The 13,467-nt window shown below is 44.0% G+C and overlaps 1 protein-coding gene across 9 annotated transcripts in view; it reads left to right on the top strand.

The window, feature by feature from the left end:
* Positions 1-4,790, top strand: part of shq1 (SHQ1, H/ACA ribonucleoprotein assembly factor) — a 38,439-nt gene extending 33,649 nt beyond the window's left edge. For all 9 annotated transcript variants that reach the window (XM_040159609.1, XM_040159610.1, XM_040159607.1 and 6 more), the window contains one exon: positions 3,476-4,790. In XM_040159609.1, coding sequence (XP_040015543.1) covers positions 3,476-4,103 — 628 coding nt within the window. In that variant the 3' untranslated portion in view covers positions 4,104-4,790. The remainder of the gene's footprint in view (positions 1-3,475) is intronic.
* Positions 4,791-13,467: the final 8,677 nt, after the last annotated feature.

Genomic DNA, 13,467 nt, shown 5'->3' with positions numbered 1-13,467 from the left:
AATGCTAACTCAATAATGACTTCCCACGGGGGAAAGAGAATACGGGCAGTCTTTGAAGTGGCTGTGCTGCAGGAGGCTCTTCTGCCCCAGCCTCGCTACAGGAAGCTTTCACATGGATTTTATAAAGCCTGGGACCTAAACAGGCTACATACAGCCTGCACACACTCATCATCACCAGTTGAGGTTACATTAATGTCTTGATATCCTGTAGCCATTGTTTGAAAAAGCTATTTGTCATTGTTCAAGTTGTGTAGGACAACCTTGAATCTTAGCTTTAGAGACATTCACACATGGAATCCACAAAATTGCTGGCCTCAATAATCCAAAAAATGCAATGGTTTTGGTTGTTCACACATAAGTCACCTCTTGAGACAATTTATGTGTTGACACATAAACTAATTGTTTATGGAGATTAAGCATTTCTCACATGGGACAACGTTTCTCCAGTACTCATCTTTTTTTTTTCTTTTTCTTTTTTAAACTGAAAAATGAGCCTCTCCCACACAGGCGTCGTTCATACTCCTTTCCACAGAGTAGGGATGGCAATGGTGGTCAGTCGGTCCACAATTTTGGTTTAGACTGAAATATTTTAACAACCATTGCTATGAAATTTGGTGCAGATATTCATGGTGCCCAGAGGATGAATCCTAATGACTTTGATTTTCCCCTGATTTTTCATTGAGTGCAACCATGAGGTTGGCATTTGAGGTTTTAAGTGAAATGACTTTACAAATGGATATACTGGAAATACAGAAATTCATGCTCCCCTAAGGATAAATTGTAATAGCTATTTTTGATCCCCTAACTTTTTTCATCACGTCAAAATTTGAATTTGTTTGCAACTTTCCTCTACAACCATATACTGCAAAATTAATGACATTCCCATTAGCCTCAGCTTTACTTTGCGTTTAGTGACAATTACCCACATGCTAACACACTAAACTAAAATGGTGAATATCCTAAACCTTCTACCTTCTTGCTGTCAGAAGTGTTTAGCTCAAAGCACAAGCATTCAGACCTTTATCATCCCTGTGTTAAAACAATGGATGGGGCTGCATTTGTGGGGATTTGTTGTTTCAGGTACTGGTGAAACATGACATACAATCGAGGAAGTCCAGCTTTCGTAACATACTGTATCAGCGAATCTGAAGACTTGTCAGATGCCAAAACACTGCACAGCAGTTTATAATACTATAAGACACAAATATAGATATTTTCACTCTTAAAAAAGGCTAATTAATTTCCACAACAGCTGGGATCTGTATCAATGAAGGAACATGTCACCCAGTGCAACAGTGCCACAGAGGAATAAGATTTATCAGGCTTTTGGGACACAGACAATACTTAGTAGGAGTTGGTAGGATCAATTCATTGTTGGTTTTGGTCTCCTCATGTGATTTGTTGACAGTAGAGAAAATACAGAATACCATATTTAATATTATTATGATATTGAATGCAGGAAGCAATCAATTTGAGAATTTCCTCCTCACAGTGTACGTATTGTTTCTTTTTTTGTCTTGTGGGTTTTATTTGATAGGATTGACAGATTTTATAGCTTGTGAATGTTGTTAATTTCAGCCACACTCACAACTCCCGCCCGAAACCAAGGCGGAAGATTTTTCTAGATATCTTGCTAGGTTCTGAGGAGCTGGCAAGTTGCCCAAGCATCTTATCCGGAAAATGGACTTCAGCTACTGTTTTCAAATTCTGCCACATTCTGACAGAGTAAACTGCCAAAACAATTTTAGATTAAGGTGCATGTGAGAGAGGGCATTCAGCCCCAAACCCAGTTTGTTTATTTATTTTTTTCCTCAGTGTACAGAGAAGAATGTGCATCCGGATGATATATCACACCTATAAGATCTGTTTACACAGACCCTTCTGAGATCTTAAATGAATATATAGCCTCTACATCCTGCTTCCATAAACAAAACAACTCACCAGAATAGGGAGCTCATTAGGACTGCACAGTAATGAGGAGCCATCCTGGTGCTTAGCAGTGGGTTAATTGGGCCAGAGAGGCCAACAGGAGCCGAGTGTGAAAGTGTGAATGGCAGTGGAAGAGTAGCCTCTCCACACATATATATACCCCCCCCATGCATAAACACACACAACAGCACAGCTCGTACATTTTATCCCACCCTGAATGGACATATTCTGAATTGCAGTGACCCACAGAGGTCAGCTTGTAATCACCATGGCAATGGGGGCAACACACACGCCCTAACCACACTGAGGGACGAATAGCAACCACTTAAGTTTTTGGCAGCATGGCAGGCATTCCCAGTATGAATAATGTGCAGACAGGGGCTTCCCAACAATGTGATGTCTTTACACAAATGGAGCCTTGTAGGAGGACATTCATCAGTAATAAAACACCTCTCTCTTCAAGGAGTCTTTTGTGTCTTCTGTGGTGACACAACTATATAACTGAGGCAACAGGGCGGCAACATTGTTCAATGTACTGCTTTATCAGGGCATCCTCTTAATCTTAATCTTTGGGTACATGTAGCTGTGGGGCTGCAGCTTGGAGCCATTCTCTGTCCAGACTTTTATTGACTGTATAGACAGTCAGACTGCACAGCTGTAGTTTCTTTGGCCATTTAGGGTTACCCTGCTTCTCTTCTGCAGGATTTGACCTTTCAGTGTGCCTGTTAGTTCTATTAGTGCCCACTGCTGCCTGTTTGTTGGGTAAGATATCCAGTTTAAAATTCAATTCAAATTCTCTCTGGCTTCTGTCTGGCTGAAAAATGTTTTTTTTCAGGCTGATACAATTCAAAAAGAGCACAAATGCATTCTTAAAAACATTAAAATCACATCTTGTCCAGTGTGAAAGGTGCCTCTGCTTGGTTTCAGCCTCCACAAGCATTGTCTGGTTGTTAGCAATCACCGTCACATCTCCTCTTGCACTGCACTGCACTGCAGCCTCTAACTGTTGGCTTAGCCTCTCAGAATGTGGAGGTGAAAGCGTGTGTTTGTGTGTGTGCGTGCGTGTGTTTGTGTGTTTGCATGTGCAGACCGAGGTGGAGGAGGAGGAGGAGGAGGGGTGTGCCTCTCTCTGTAATCCCTCTCAGTTTCTTATCACCTCTCGCAGTGAGAGCAGTAGTGGGGGGAGGAAAAGAGCCCAAGCCCTGTGTATCAGCAGCACTCCTCTTCCTACATTATTAAACATCCATATTTCCATATTTCATTGAGCCCCCCGCGCCCCGGCAAATCGTAGTCTACTTAGCATTCAGATGAGAATGGGATTTGGTTAATGGGTATTAGATTTGTAGATGGTTATCCTGTGGCTATGTCTTTAGTACGCAGAGCCAGTCGATCAGTCAGTCGTTGTGCCTCACTCTTCCTAAGTACCACTGATGAAGTTGTAGTTGGATGTCTCTTTTTTTTCCTCTCTGTGTAGTCATACACCAGTTTTATTAAGAACAGTTAGCTTTCCTAAATTGTCCCCATTGCCCCCTCTTCATCCTCACAGGTCCAAGAAGTTAACAGCCTTTGCCGCACTGTTACAAAAAGCCTCTCTGCAGAAAAAAGACTTGGAGCTGGAGCTCGAAGAGCTGGAGGAGGCAGCGACATTGGTGGCGGAGGAAGAAGAAGAAGAAGAAGACGACGACGAAGAGCAGGGAGCTTCCAAGAACGCTGCGATATCCCGCGGTGACAGCAGCTGCAGCAGCAGTGGCTCGTCTGATGAGAGCGAGGAATCTGAAGCTGAAGGGCAAAGCTGCACCGAATCCAACAAGGGAGGAGGAGGAGAGACGTCTAAGGACAACCCTCTCCAGCCCCAACCCACCTCCACTGCCTCTCCCATCCCCCAGGAACCAACGAGCGCACACTTCTCAGCGGAGAGGAAAGTGGGCGCCCTCCCTTCAGCGTCAGAAAGCACCAGACAGCTGATCCAGGAGATGGGGGAGCGGATGTCAGAGGAGCTGAGAATCTCTCCAGACTCCAGCTACAAAGGAGGAAGAGACTGTTCACAGCTGAGCAGCGCTCAAGCAAAGAATGAAGCAGCATCTGGGAGGAGCAGCAGTGGGACTTTGTTAGAGCTGAGTCCTCGCAGAAACCCTCTGCTCATCATCCAAACACAGGACAATCCTGATGAGTGACTTCATCAGCTGATAGAAAGTGTTGTGGAGCTTGAAAGCAACTTGATGAACTGAAATGAACTGTTAACTTCATGTAAGTGATGTAAGAAAATATGTTGGACTTATATGTTGTCTTTTAAAGCTTTTTCTTTCTATTCTTTGGGAATTTTTTAATGCTTCTGCTTCGTGTTGTAATACTAAACTCAGATTTTGTGCTTTAACCCTCTTCTAAAGGACCTTATTTTCAATCTTGAATTATATTTTCTTAATCGATGAAATCGCTAAGCTGCATTAAAGTCCTTATTTCATATTTATATGGTTGGTTGAAGTGTGAGCTTTAGTTTTCCTCATTACGTTAGAAGAGTCAGCCCGGCCTCCTCCTCCTCCTTTTTCGTCTTGCCTCACGTTGTCTCACTATTTTGCTACTGCTTCTCTATATCCAGGCTGCCTACTTGCTATACAACTACATTTTTTATCTCTGAACATACTATGTTTGATTTTATATGAATTATTTCTGCTCCTTTTTAATTATTCAAGTAAATTCAACAGCATCTGTGAAGATCTGCTAATAGTGAAGAACTTTTCTACTACCCATGTACAGTATAGTCCCATACCCATATCAACAAATTCAGACTGTATATCCCTGTTGGGCTTGAATAAACGAAACAGAAATGTCATTCTAGGGAACTGACAAACATTTGTCATTGTTCATTGCTGTATATCACTCAGCCAAGGTGCCTGGCAGAGCTACTTTGAGGGAGCTATTCTTTTCCTAATAAATAGTAGGAAAAGCACTAACCCCTTCCTAAAGCCCCAGCATTGATTGAAGTGGAAAAGACTCTGTCGGCACTAAACAGGGCCGCGGAGTGTGCGGGAGTGATTGATTCATCTGGCATGAATGGAGGAGCGCCGTCGACACAGCTCAATATCATCGGTCGTGTCTAGCAGGCGAGAGCAAGGAAGCACATGTCAGGCAGATAGATGAGAGCTGCGAGCGAGGCTGCAGCACGGCAGCTGTTTGTTTGAGAGATAAGAGCACCCTGGGGCCCGAGGCAGCAACGAGATAGAGGAGCAGAAGGCCAGCAGAGACAAACTGACACCCTGGCCAGTTCAGTCGTGTCCATGTCCACACACAATGGCAGCAGCCATACCCACGTCTGTGCAATGCGGTAAATTTTAAGTTCTGCGTCCCTTGGGTAGACTTGTGTTGATTACTATAATAAGGGAGGAAAAAGAAAATACAGAAATGACCCAAATTAGCAGAATTTGTCAGGTTTTGTGATTCTAATGGGTCATAACTGCCTGAGGGGGTAAGCGATCAAGCACAGCCCCAGTGTTGTCTCAGGCTTTTTCAAGTGGAATTTCATCCAGCGTGACTCAAGGCAGCTCAGGAGCCACCGGTGATGATGGCTCCTTAGGTAGGTGTTACCGAGATGGATGGTGTTGTTAAGAACCTCCCAAGAAGAGACAATCTCCTTGCAAAACCCCCTTAGGAGCGAGCGTCATCATTGCTGTGACTGAGATGAGTTACGCCGTGAAAGTCAGCCCATTTAAAACCCCCTTCATTCCAGGGACATGAGTCTGGGGACTGTGCGTCCCCCACAGGCAGTGGCTCCCTCTCCCCGCTGGAGTTTCACATTGATTAAGTGACACTGGGCTCCGTTGCCGTTTTTCATCTTAAAGTGGTCTCCATATTCCTCCATCAGTACAGCCGACTTGGAGCCTGACCGGGGGATCCGCAGCAAGGCTCTGCACTGCACTCGGTTGTTCTGCAATTTATATTCCTCGCCAACTGACATTTTTCAAGAGACTGGGCCACGTTTTAATGAGCGAAGCTGATAAATTATACAAGGCAGTAATTAATGTGATGTATATGCTCTGTTTTCACTTAGATTTGATAAATCAGCCTCTTATCCATGTACTAAGTGTGCCCTTTGACCCATCAGGGCCTAAGCAACTAGGGTAATGTGTTCAGGACTCATGAAGGCCACCTTGGAAATTAGCCCATTAGCAACAGCACACGTCCAATAATGAGGGTAATTTCCACCAAGCCTCAAGATACATTCGCATTTTACCAACCCATATGTGTAGACAAACAGCTGCCTACTTTTTGCGCAGCTCTGGAACGAAGAAGTGAAATCTCAGGGGGAAAGAACAGGACCAAATCATCTCTGGCTGACACCACAATGTCTTTCTTGAGAATGTTTGATTTTGCACAATGGATGTGATAGCTCATTCTTGACATAACATTGGAAACAGTAGTTTGACAAGATAATCTTAAACGAATAGTTCAACATTTTGATATATACACTTATTCACTTTCTTGCCAAGAGTTAGAAGATTTATACCACAGTTTGTTAAATATGAAACTACACCCAGTAGCCAGTTGAAAGCAGCTAGCCTGACTCTTTCCAAAGGTAGAAAATTCACTTACCAGCACCTCAAAAACTAAGGGTGTGAGATTCACTGCACCTGGCAAATGAAGGGGTCCAGCACATAACAGCCCCCCCCCCGTAAAAACCACAATGTGTCGGTTTCACACTTCAGTTTTGTACAGCTCAAACAAACGCGATAGAATGTTTTACTTGATGAGCTTTTGTGGTGCTGGTAGGTAGATTTTTTTTTTTTTTTGAAATGTTGGACAGAGTCAGGCTAGCTGTTACCCCTGCTTCCAATCTTTATGGTAAGCAAAGCCAACCGTCTCAGGGCTGCGGCTTCACATTCAACGCATAGATAGGAGAGTGGTATTCATCTTCCCATTTAAGTCTCAGCAAGAAAGTTATTTTCCAAGTCTTCCTTTCAATCAAGGCCCTTTTACTACTTCTGTAAAAAGGACCATCATTGTAGGTTTGTTTGTTCTCATAAGTTTTTGCCATTGCTGTTATCTGTTGAGCTTCTGCTGCTGACCTTCACATCCTGATACGCTGATTACTTGAAGGCTTAATTCCATCTTGCAGGCATGTTGATTTCTGGGGATGCCTATAAAAAATGCCCAGAAGAAGCACAGGATAATTTAGAAGGCCCCTTCTGCACAAGGAACACACAGCTAAAAGCAAGTACAGTATATGAGAGGCTTATGACTTAAAATGCCATCTGTTGTATGTATAGAAAAGAGGAATTGGACCATATGAACTAACACATGGACTCATTTGAAATGATTCAGGTTGCGTGTCGGTGAAGATTAAGTGAACCATTTGGCTCTTTAATATGTGACCTTCTTTGCCCCACTTTGAATATAAATTCCAAAATTATATTCACATCATGTGACAATGCATTCCCTCCTTTGTTTTTGTTTGAGATGAGAAAGGCAGCAGCAAGGACAGTGTTGTCACTGCCCCCTCTCCCTGCGACACGCTGCCTCTGGTTGATTGTAATAGAAAACTCAATCTCCTCTCCTGTTCCTGAGAGGCAAGTGATTCTGGTGCTTGAAAAGATTAATAGCCCTCAAGAAGAAATGAATCAGGTGCTCTCCAGGGCCTGACTCGTCCAATGGGCATGCAAATAGAAATCCTTTTGTGCACCCTCTCTCCCACGCAGCTGTGTCGCCCCGGTGTGTCTCGGCTCTCCCTTTTTTGTGGCCTTCGTACCGTGTCATGTCGCTCCAGGCTTGGCTGGCGAAGAGACGAGGAGCGGCTCCGGCGCTCGCGAAAGAGAAGCAGGTGGCCGTTCCCTTCAGCTCATTCTTCGGGCTTTGTAGTCAGTCCTCTTGAAATGACTGGCATATGGTAATGAGGGAATGAGTGCATGGGATGTGTCAGTGTCTCTCAGGCTGACAGTGCTGACAGGGAGGGATTATCTAAATGGGCTATTTTCATGCTCTTAATCACAAAAGAAACAGTGAAATACCCCCTTTCCGCAGTGTGTGGGAGCGTATGTGTGTGGCTGCGTGTTGACAGCAGAGGCATCCACTTGTTGTCAGTAGCGTTGCCTGGCAGATTCACTCTAATTGGTGTGAGCAATGTCCGTTAAATCACTCCCTAACTCTCAGTGGACATGTGCTATCAGGCAGCTTAATGCTGCAAATTGCCTCTGCCACGCCAGAGCTGTGTCTGTGTGTGTGTGTGTGTATGTGTGTGTGAGCCAGAAAGCCTCTCATCGTTATACCACCTTGTTAAGTGCGCGGTGTTAATGTAGAGGAGAATCACCTGGAACGGTTGCCGCACAAGAGGCTTCATATCTTCAAACCCTGACAACGCCGATATCTGAATGTACATTACAAACTATATACTCTTCCAATGCTCGTCGTAATTTCACACAGGTAGACAACAGCACATTTCTAACGAGGCGGCTTCCACACTGTTGTGTCTTGTGCCTGTTCTTCTTTTCTCCATAACAGTCGTTCCTTATCTGAGCCAGTCCCACGCTCGAACGTATGGCTCTGCGCTTTCCAAAAAAGCTCCAGTCTTATGTTTGTTTTCATGGCTAAAACAGCTGTCAAACACGATTAATATTTCAGTTAGAGACAGTGCTGGAGGAAACCTCTAAGTGCTAGGGGAGTTGGAAACAACAAACCAACACTGTTGCTCTCTGGCGTTCTTCCTCTTCGGCTGCGATTGCTATATACATTCGGCTCTCTCCTGCTCTGCTTTCATGGAGTTGAGCGGCTCTTTAAAGACTCCTGAAACGCCGCAGTGCTGGATAGAGATCAAAGTAAAGTGGGTAAAGCTCTTCTGCTTGGTGTCAACAAGCTGTTGGTGTATCACTTAATTTCAAGCCGCGGTAGACTGAACAATCATCGGACAGACTCTGACATTTTCTTTTCAGAGGCAGGCAGATGGGAGCTTTGTAAGAAGAAAAAAAAAAGAGGGATCCTCTGAGCCGAACCTCCCACGCAGTGGCTGTGTTTGCTCTGCCTTATGTCCACTGGACGGTGCCCTTTAGCCTCCGTGTGAAGTCCACGTCTCTGCCCCTCTTGGTTTAGAGCAGAGCAGGCTGAGCCTCAGACTAATGATGCCTCACGGATGTGTGTTCCAACCAGACGGTGAACAAAGGTTTCTCGTGCTCGTGCTCCCCAAGCGTTCTGTAGACAAGCTCCCCTGACATTACCGACGCAAGATCCTGACGCAGATAAAAGCTTCTGCTTTCACGTAAACACATAAAACAAGCCCGGGTCCTTGTCTAAATTTGCTCGGCAGTATCATTTCTGCTGTTTACATTGATGTGCGCTAAGCAAACAAACCCATGGACTTTCTACCCTGATCACAGCCGCTGAAGCAAAAACACAGCTTCATTCTGCCATGTTTCATCCTCCACCTCCACCGCTGTTCTCCCCAGTTAGTCCACCGTACTTCCTTTGACCTACTCTTTCTATTTCTTGCTCTGTCTCTCCCCGCCGTCTCGCCTTGTGACCTTCTGTCTTATCTTCATCCATCTCAAATTCACTCTTTCCATATCCCTCTAACCTCGTGTCAGCCAATTTGTGTGCCGTCCCACCCGGCGGTGCCGCGTTTCCAGCACCTCTCCTTTTCACCCCTACGCACATCACAAGAGTTGGCCTCCTACCATATTCCTCCCCCCTGGGATGTGTTGCAGGAAAGCCGACACCCACAAATGTGTCGCTATGCCGATTCTGTCAGCATGTCACGGATCGGCCGCCCGCCGTTATTCAATCGCTGTTCTCTGGCACGGAGAGGTGTAGATTACATCTGCAGGGTACAGCGCCGTGCCTCCGAGTTGACACACGGCATCAATGGAGAGAAACAACTGGGGCTTAGGGGGAGAAGAGAGGAAGGCAAAAGGAGGAGGAAGAGGGGGAAATCACTGTCAGCGTAGCACACCTTTCAGAAGGTGACTGTCTGAACTCCCTGTTCACACTTTCTTTCTAGCTTCTTGGAAGCTTGCTGCTTCTCATCAAAGAACCAGACTTGAGATGGATCAAATCATTCCAGCAAGAATTTTAAGAGCAAAGAGCAGAAAATGACTAAAGTGTCATTAATTTGACAGAATGTGGGGCCTCGGTTCTGCCAATCGACATCCGCTGTGACATGACTGGCAGCTCACCGGATTTTCCTGACATCAGAGTAACGGAATACGCATGTTGTACGTTAATGCTGCGTCAAGCCGTGGAAACTGTCACATCAGATAAACCGATAATGTGGAATGATACAATCTGAGTGCTGGCTGTGGGCTGAGTGACTCTGCCCTCAAAAAACAAAGGAAGCTATGATTTTGCACTTGGATGTTGATAAGGTTGCCGGATCCTTTTACTTGTACACAAGGAGGCTGTTGACCTCTGAACTCCAGCAGAGTGGCTGCTTTAACCGACCTTTTGCTGGTCGTAATGGCATTGGGTGATTATGGAGTACCTTTGTGTGCTACGTGAGGACTTTGATCTCTCTGAAGGTGTGCTGCGAGATCTAATCTTGATACTATTTGACAGGTGGTTGGATAGGTTTTCAGGAGTTTGATAAAAGGGAAATTTGTTCTTCATACATTTTATACATTGCTCACAAAGAGGTTACATGAACAATCAGTGTCATACACTGTAAAAGACAGTATCAATACACCTCATCTGAAGTGCTTGTCAGGCTGACAAAAAAACATATGAAACCCCCTACCCCATGCCTTTTCAACGTTAGAATTAGGGGAGCTGTGCTCAACAGTTTTCCACAAGTGAAAATCCGACAGGCATATCAATTTCATGCAGTGATTTAGTTGAGGTGTTATGAGGTGAGGAAGTAGGCAGGCTTTTTAGCTTGTTTCTCAAGTTCTCTTTTTTCATTCTTCGTGTAATGACATCTGCTACGTTTTGCGTGTACAATCCATTGCAACACCTTGAATTCCTATGAGGAGAGACTGTCTGACAGTGTTCCCCAATATTTATTGTGTGTCGCACTGTGTTACGTTAGATTATTTGCCCCACCTTCAAGCGTGGGCATTTGGAACAGCTATAAACATGTTTATCTTTGAAGTCACCACGCATGAAACACTTTGTTTGAAACGTACTGAACCCTGAAGTCCATACAGACTTAAAATGCCCACCAATCTTCACATTCCATGGCATATTCTGTCGTAAAATCTCGTTTTTCTTAAAAAGGGAAGGTTTTCTACCAGAGGAATGACATAACCTGACATTACCTCTAAAAGCAAAATTTGGAAGATCATTCATCTAGGAAGATCATGCTTGATTCAGGAAATTGTGTGCAACAGCTATGGGGAGTACTGCATAAGTGTAATGCAAGGGCCCTGGGAAAAAGAGTGAATGAGAAAACAGACAATATCAGCTATCAGTGACCACAAGACCAAAACGTGTCGCAGCATTGTCTAAGAGGGTGTCAATGTCACTGACAAGAAGATCAAGAAAATCAGGCGGGGCATTCACAACCGATGCCAAACACCATCTTTAAACAGAGACAAAGGTTACAATTTCCCAAATACTGTATACTTCCACTTACGTGACCGAGGTCTCTCGCTTCTCAACTGATCCAGCTCCATTTGCTGAATAAAGGCCATCAGATGAAAGCTCCAAAAGCTAGAACGTGGACGGTTGAGGTTAGTATTTCATTAAATATACTATTCCCAAAGGTCAAGAAAGAACTTCCATCCTCAAATAAATCTCTTGATTTGAATTAAAAACATGTGCATGTATTTCATCTCAGATTTTCTCACTCGAGTAACATTAACGTTCTTTATTAGATCAAAAGACTTCAGATGTGTATTTTTGGTAATACATCTGTTTGCAGCCTGGTCCAGCCCATCCTCTGATCTCACTGAGCGGGGAGAGGGAGGGTGAGGGGAGCGCAGGATTTGCAGTAAGGCTAAAAGTGTACATTCCTCTTTAATACATCCCAGCCTTAATGTGCACTAATCTCTCCAACACAAAAATCAATGAGGTGCTCCACCCACCCACACAACAATCATCTCTGTGGTTGAGTCAGGAGACTACAGCCTTCACACATCTGTGGGATGTTAGCAACACACGTGGATTTACCGGTGTGTCAACAAACCATGCACGCTCCTTCACACACCTCCCCTCAGCCCAGGGGTAACATCAGGACACACAGCACATCCTATTATGAAACTTATCAGGAGACAACAGTACCTTTCAAGTGCACAGAAACATGAGATGTCACTTTCCCTCATGGGATCAAGTGGAACTTACTATAAATGCATAGTATTCATTATGAACCACACTTGTATTTGAAGCTTTAAGGCAGTGGAATAATCATTTCTGCTTATGAGAAGATGTAGCAAACACAATAAAGTGCCAAATGTCCAAGCATGATCACCACAAAATAACCAGTTATCGATGAAGTCACTAAGCTACAGTCCTGGTAAAAATTACTGGCACCCCTGAATTTCGGGTACATAATTCAGAATATCTTCAGAAATAAATGCAAATGAACCAATTTTCTATAATGAGAATATTTGAATAAAATGTCCAAAGTATTTTTTTTTTGTTAATGAAAAAAACAAACAAACTTGCATAATAGTGAAATAATACAAACCCAAAATGTACTCTAGACACAATTATAGGCAGGCCTAATATTTGGTTGCCGAACCTTTGGCAACAATGACAGCCTCTAAACCAAGGGTGCCAAACCAGTCGACTGATTCCAAGTAGATCACCAGAAGTCTAGTCATTATAAAACAGAATTGTAAAACAGAAAGGTGTAGCAGCGTTTCCCACACACACTCTCCTTTTCACCGTGCAACCGGGAAGTGAATGGGTCAGAGAGCAGCACAGCAGTCAATTTTTACCTGGCCCAACACCAAAGATAAGGCTGCCACGATAGCATCCTATCGCATCAGTCACATTTTTGCTAAACACAAGAAATCTTTCAAGGGCGGCAAAGTTGTTAAAGAAATGTTTGTTGAGGCTGCAGACACACTCTTTGTTGACTTTAACAACAAAACGGTTAATGGGGTTGCTGTTAAGCAACCGTTGCACCGGAATACCGTTACACGGCAATGCAAAGGAATTGCGGAGGATGTCGAGAAGCAACTGAAGGACACTGACGTGAGTGATGTGAGTGTTTTTTTTCTCCAGTTCGATCAATCGACTGATATGGTGGATGTGGCACGGTTATGTGTTTTCATCAGAATGGTTTTTGGAGACATGACTGCAAAAGAAGAGCTACGCACCTACGCATTATTCCATTGAAAGGACACACTAGAGGTAAAGATATTTTCCACGCTCTCATAGACTTCGTTAGCAAGAGCCGGTTGCCCCTCTTTAAGCTAATCTTCATTACCACTGATGGTGCTGAATCTTTCCCGGACTTCCTTAATTATCATTTTTTAATTCACCAGCAAGTATTGTGTGGGAAGATTTGATGAATGTTGCGATGTAGATTGTGTGTTATGTTCAGGCAAGGAGTCTACAGAGAAGGTTATTCTGTGCTTAATTTGAAGAGACAGGCAGAGAACACACAGACCTGCTGCT

This window comes from Xiphias gladius, chromosome 21, assembly GCF_016859285.1.
Source record: "Xiphias gladius isolate SHS-SW01 ecotype Sanya breed wild chromosome 21, ASM1685928v1, whole genome shotgun sequence".
In the NCBI taxonomy this organism is placed as follows: Eukaryota; Metazoa; Chordata; class Actinopteri; order Istiophoriformes; family Xiphiidae; genus Xiphias; species Xiphias gladius.
The sequence above is the reverse complement of the archived record's forward strand: the minus strand, read 5'-3'. Positions and strand labels throughout refer to the sequence as shown.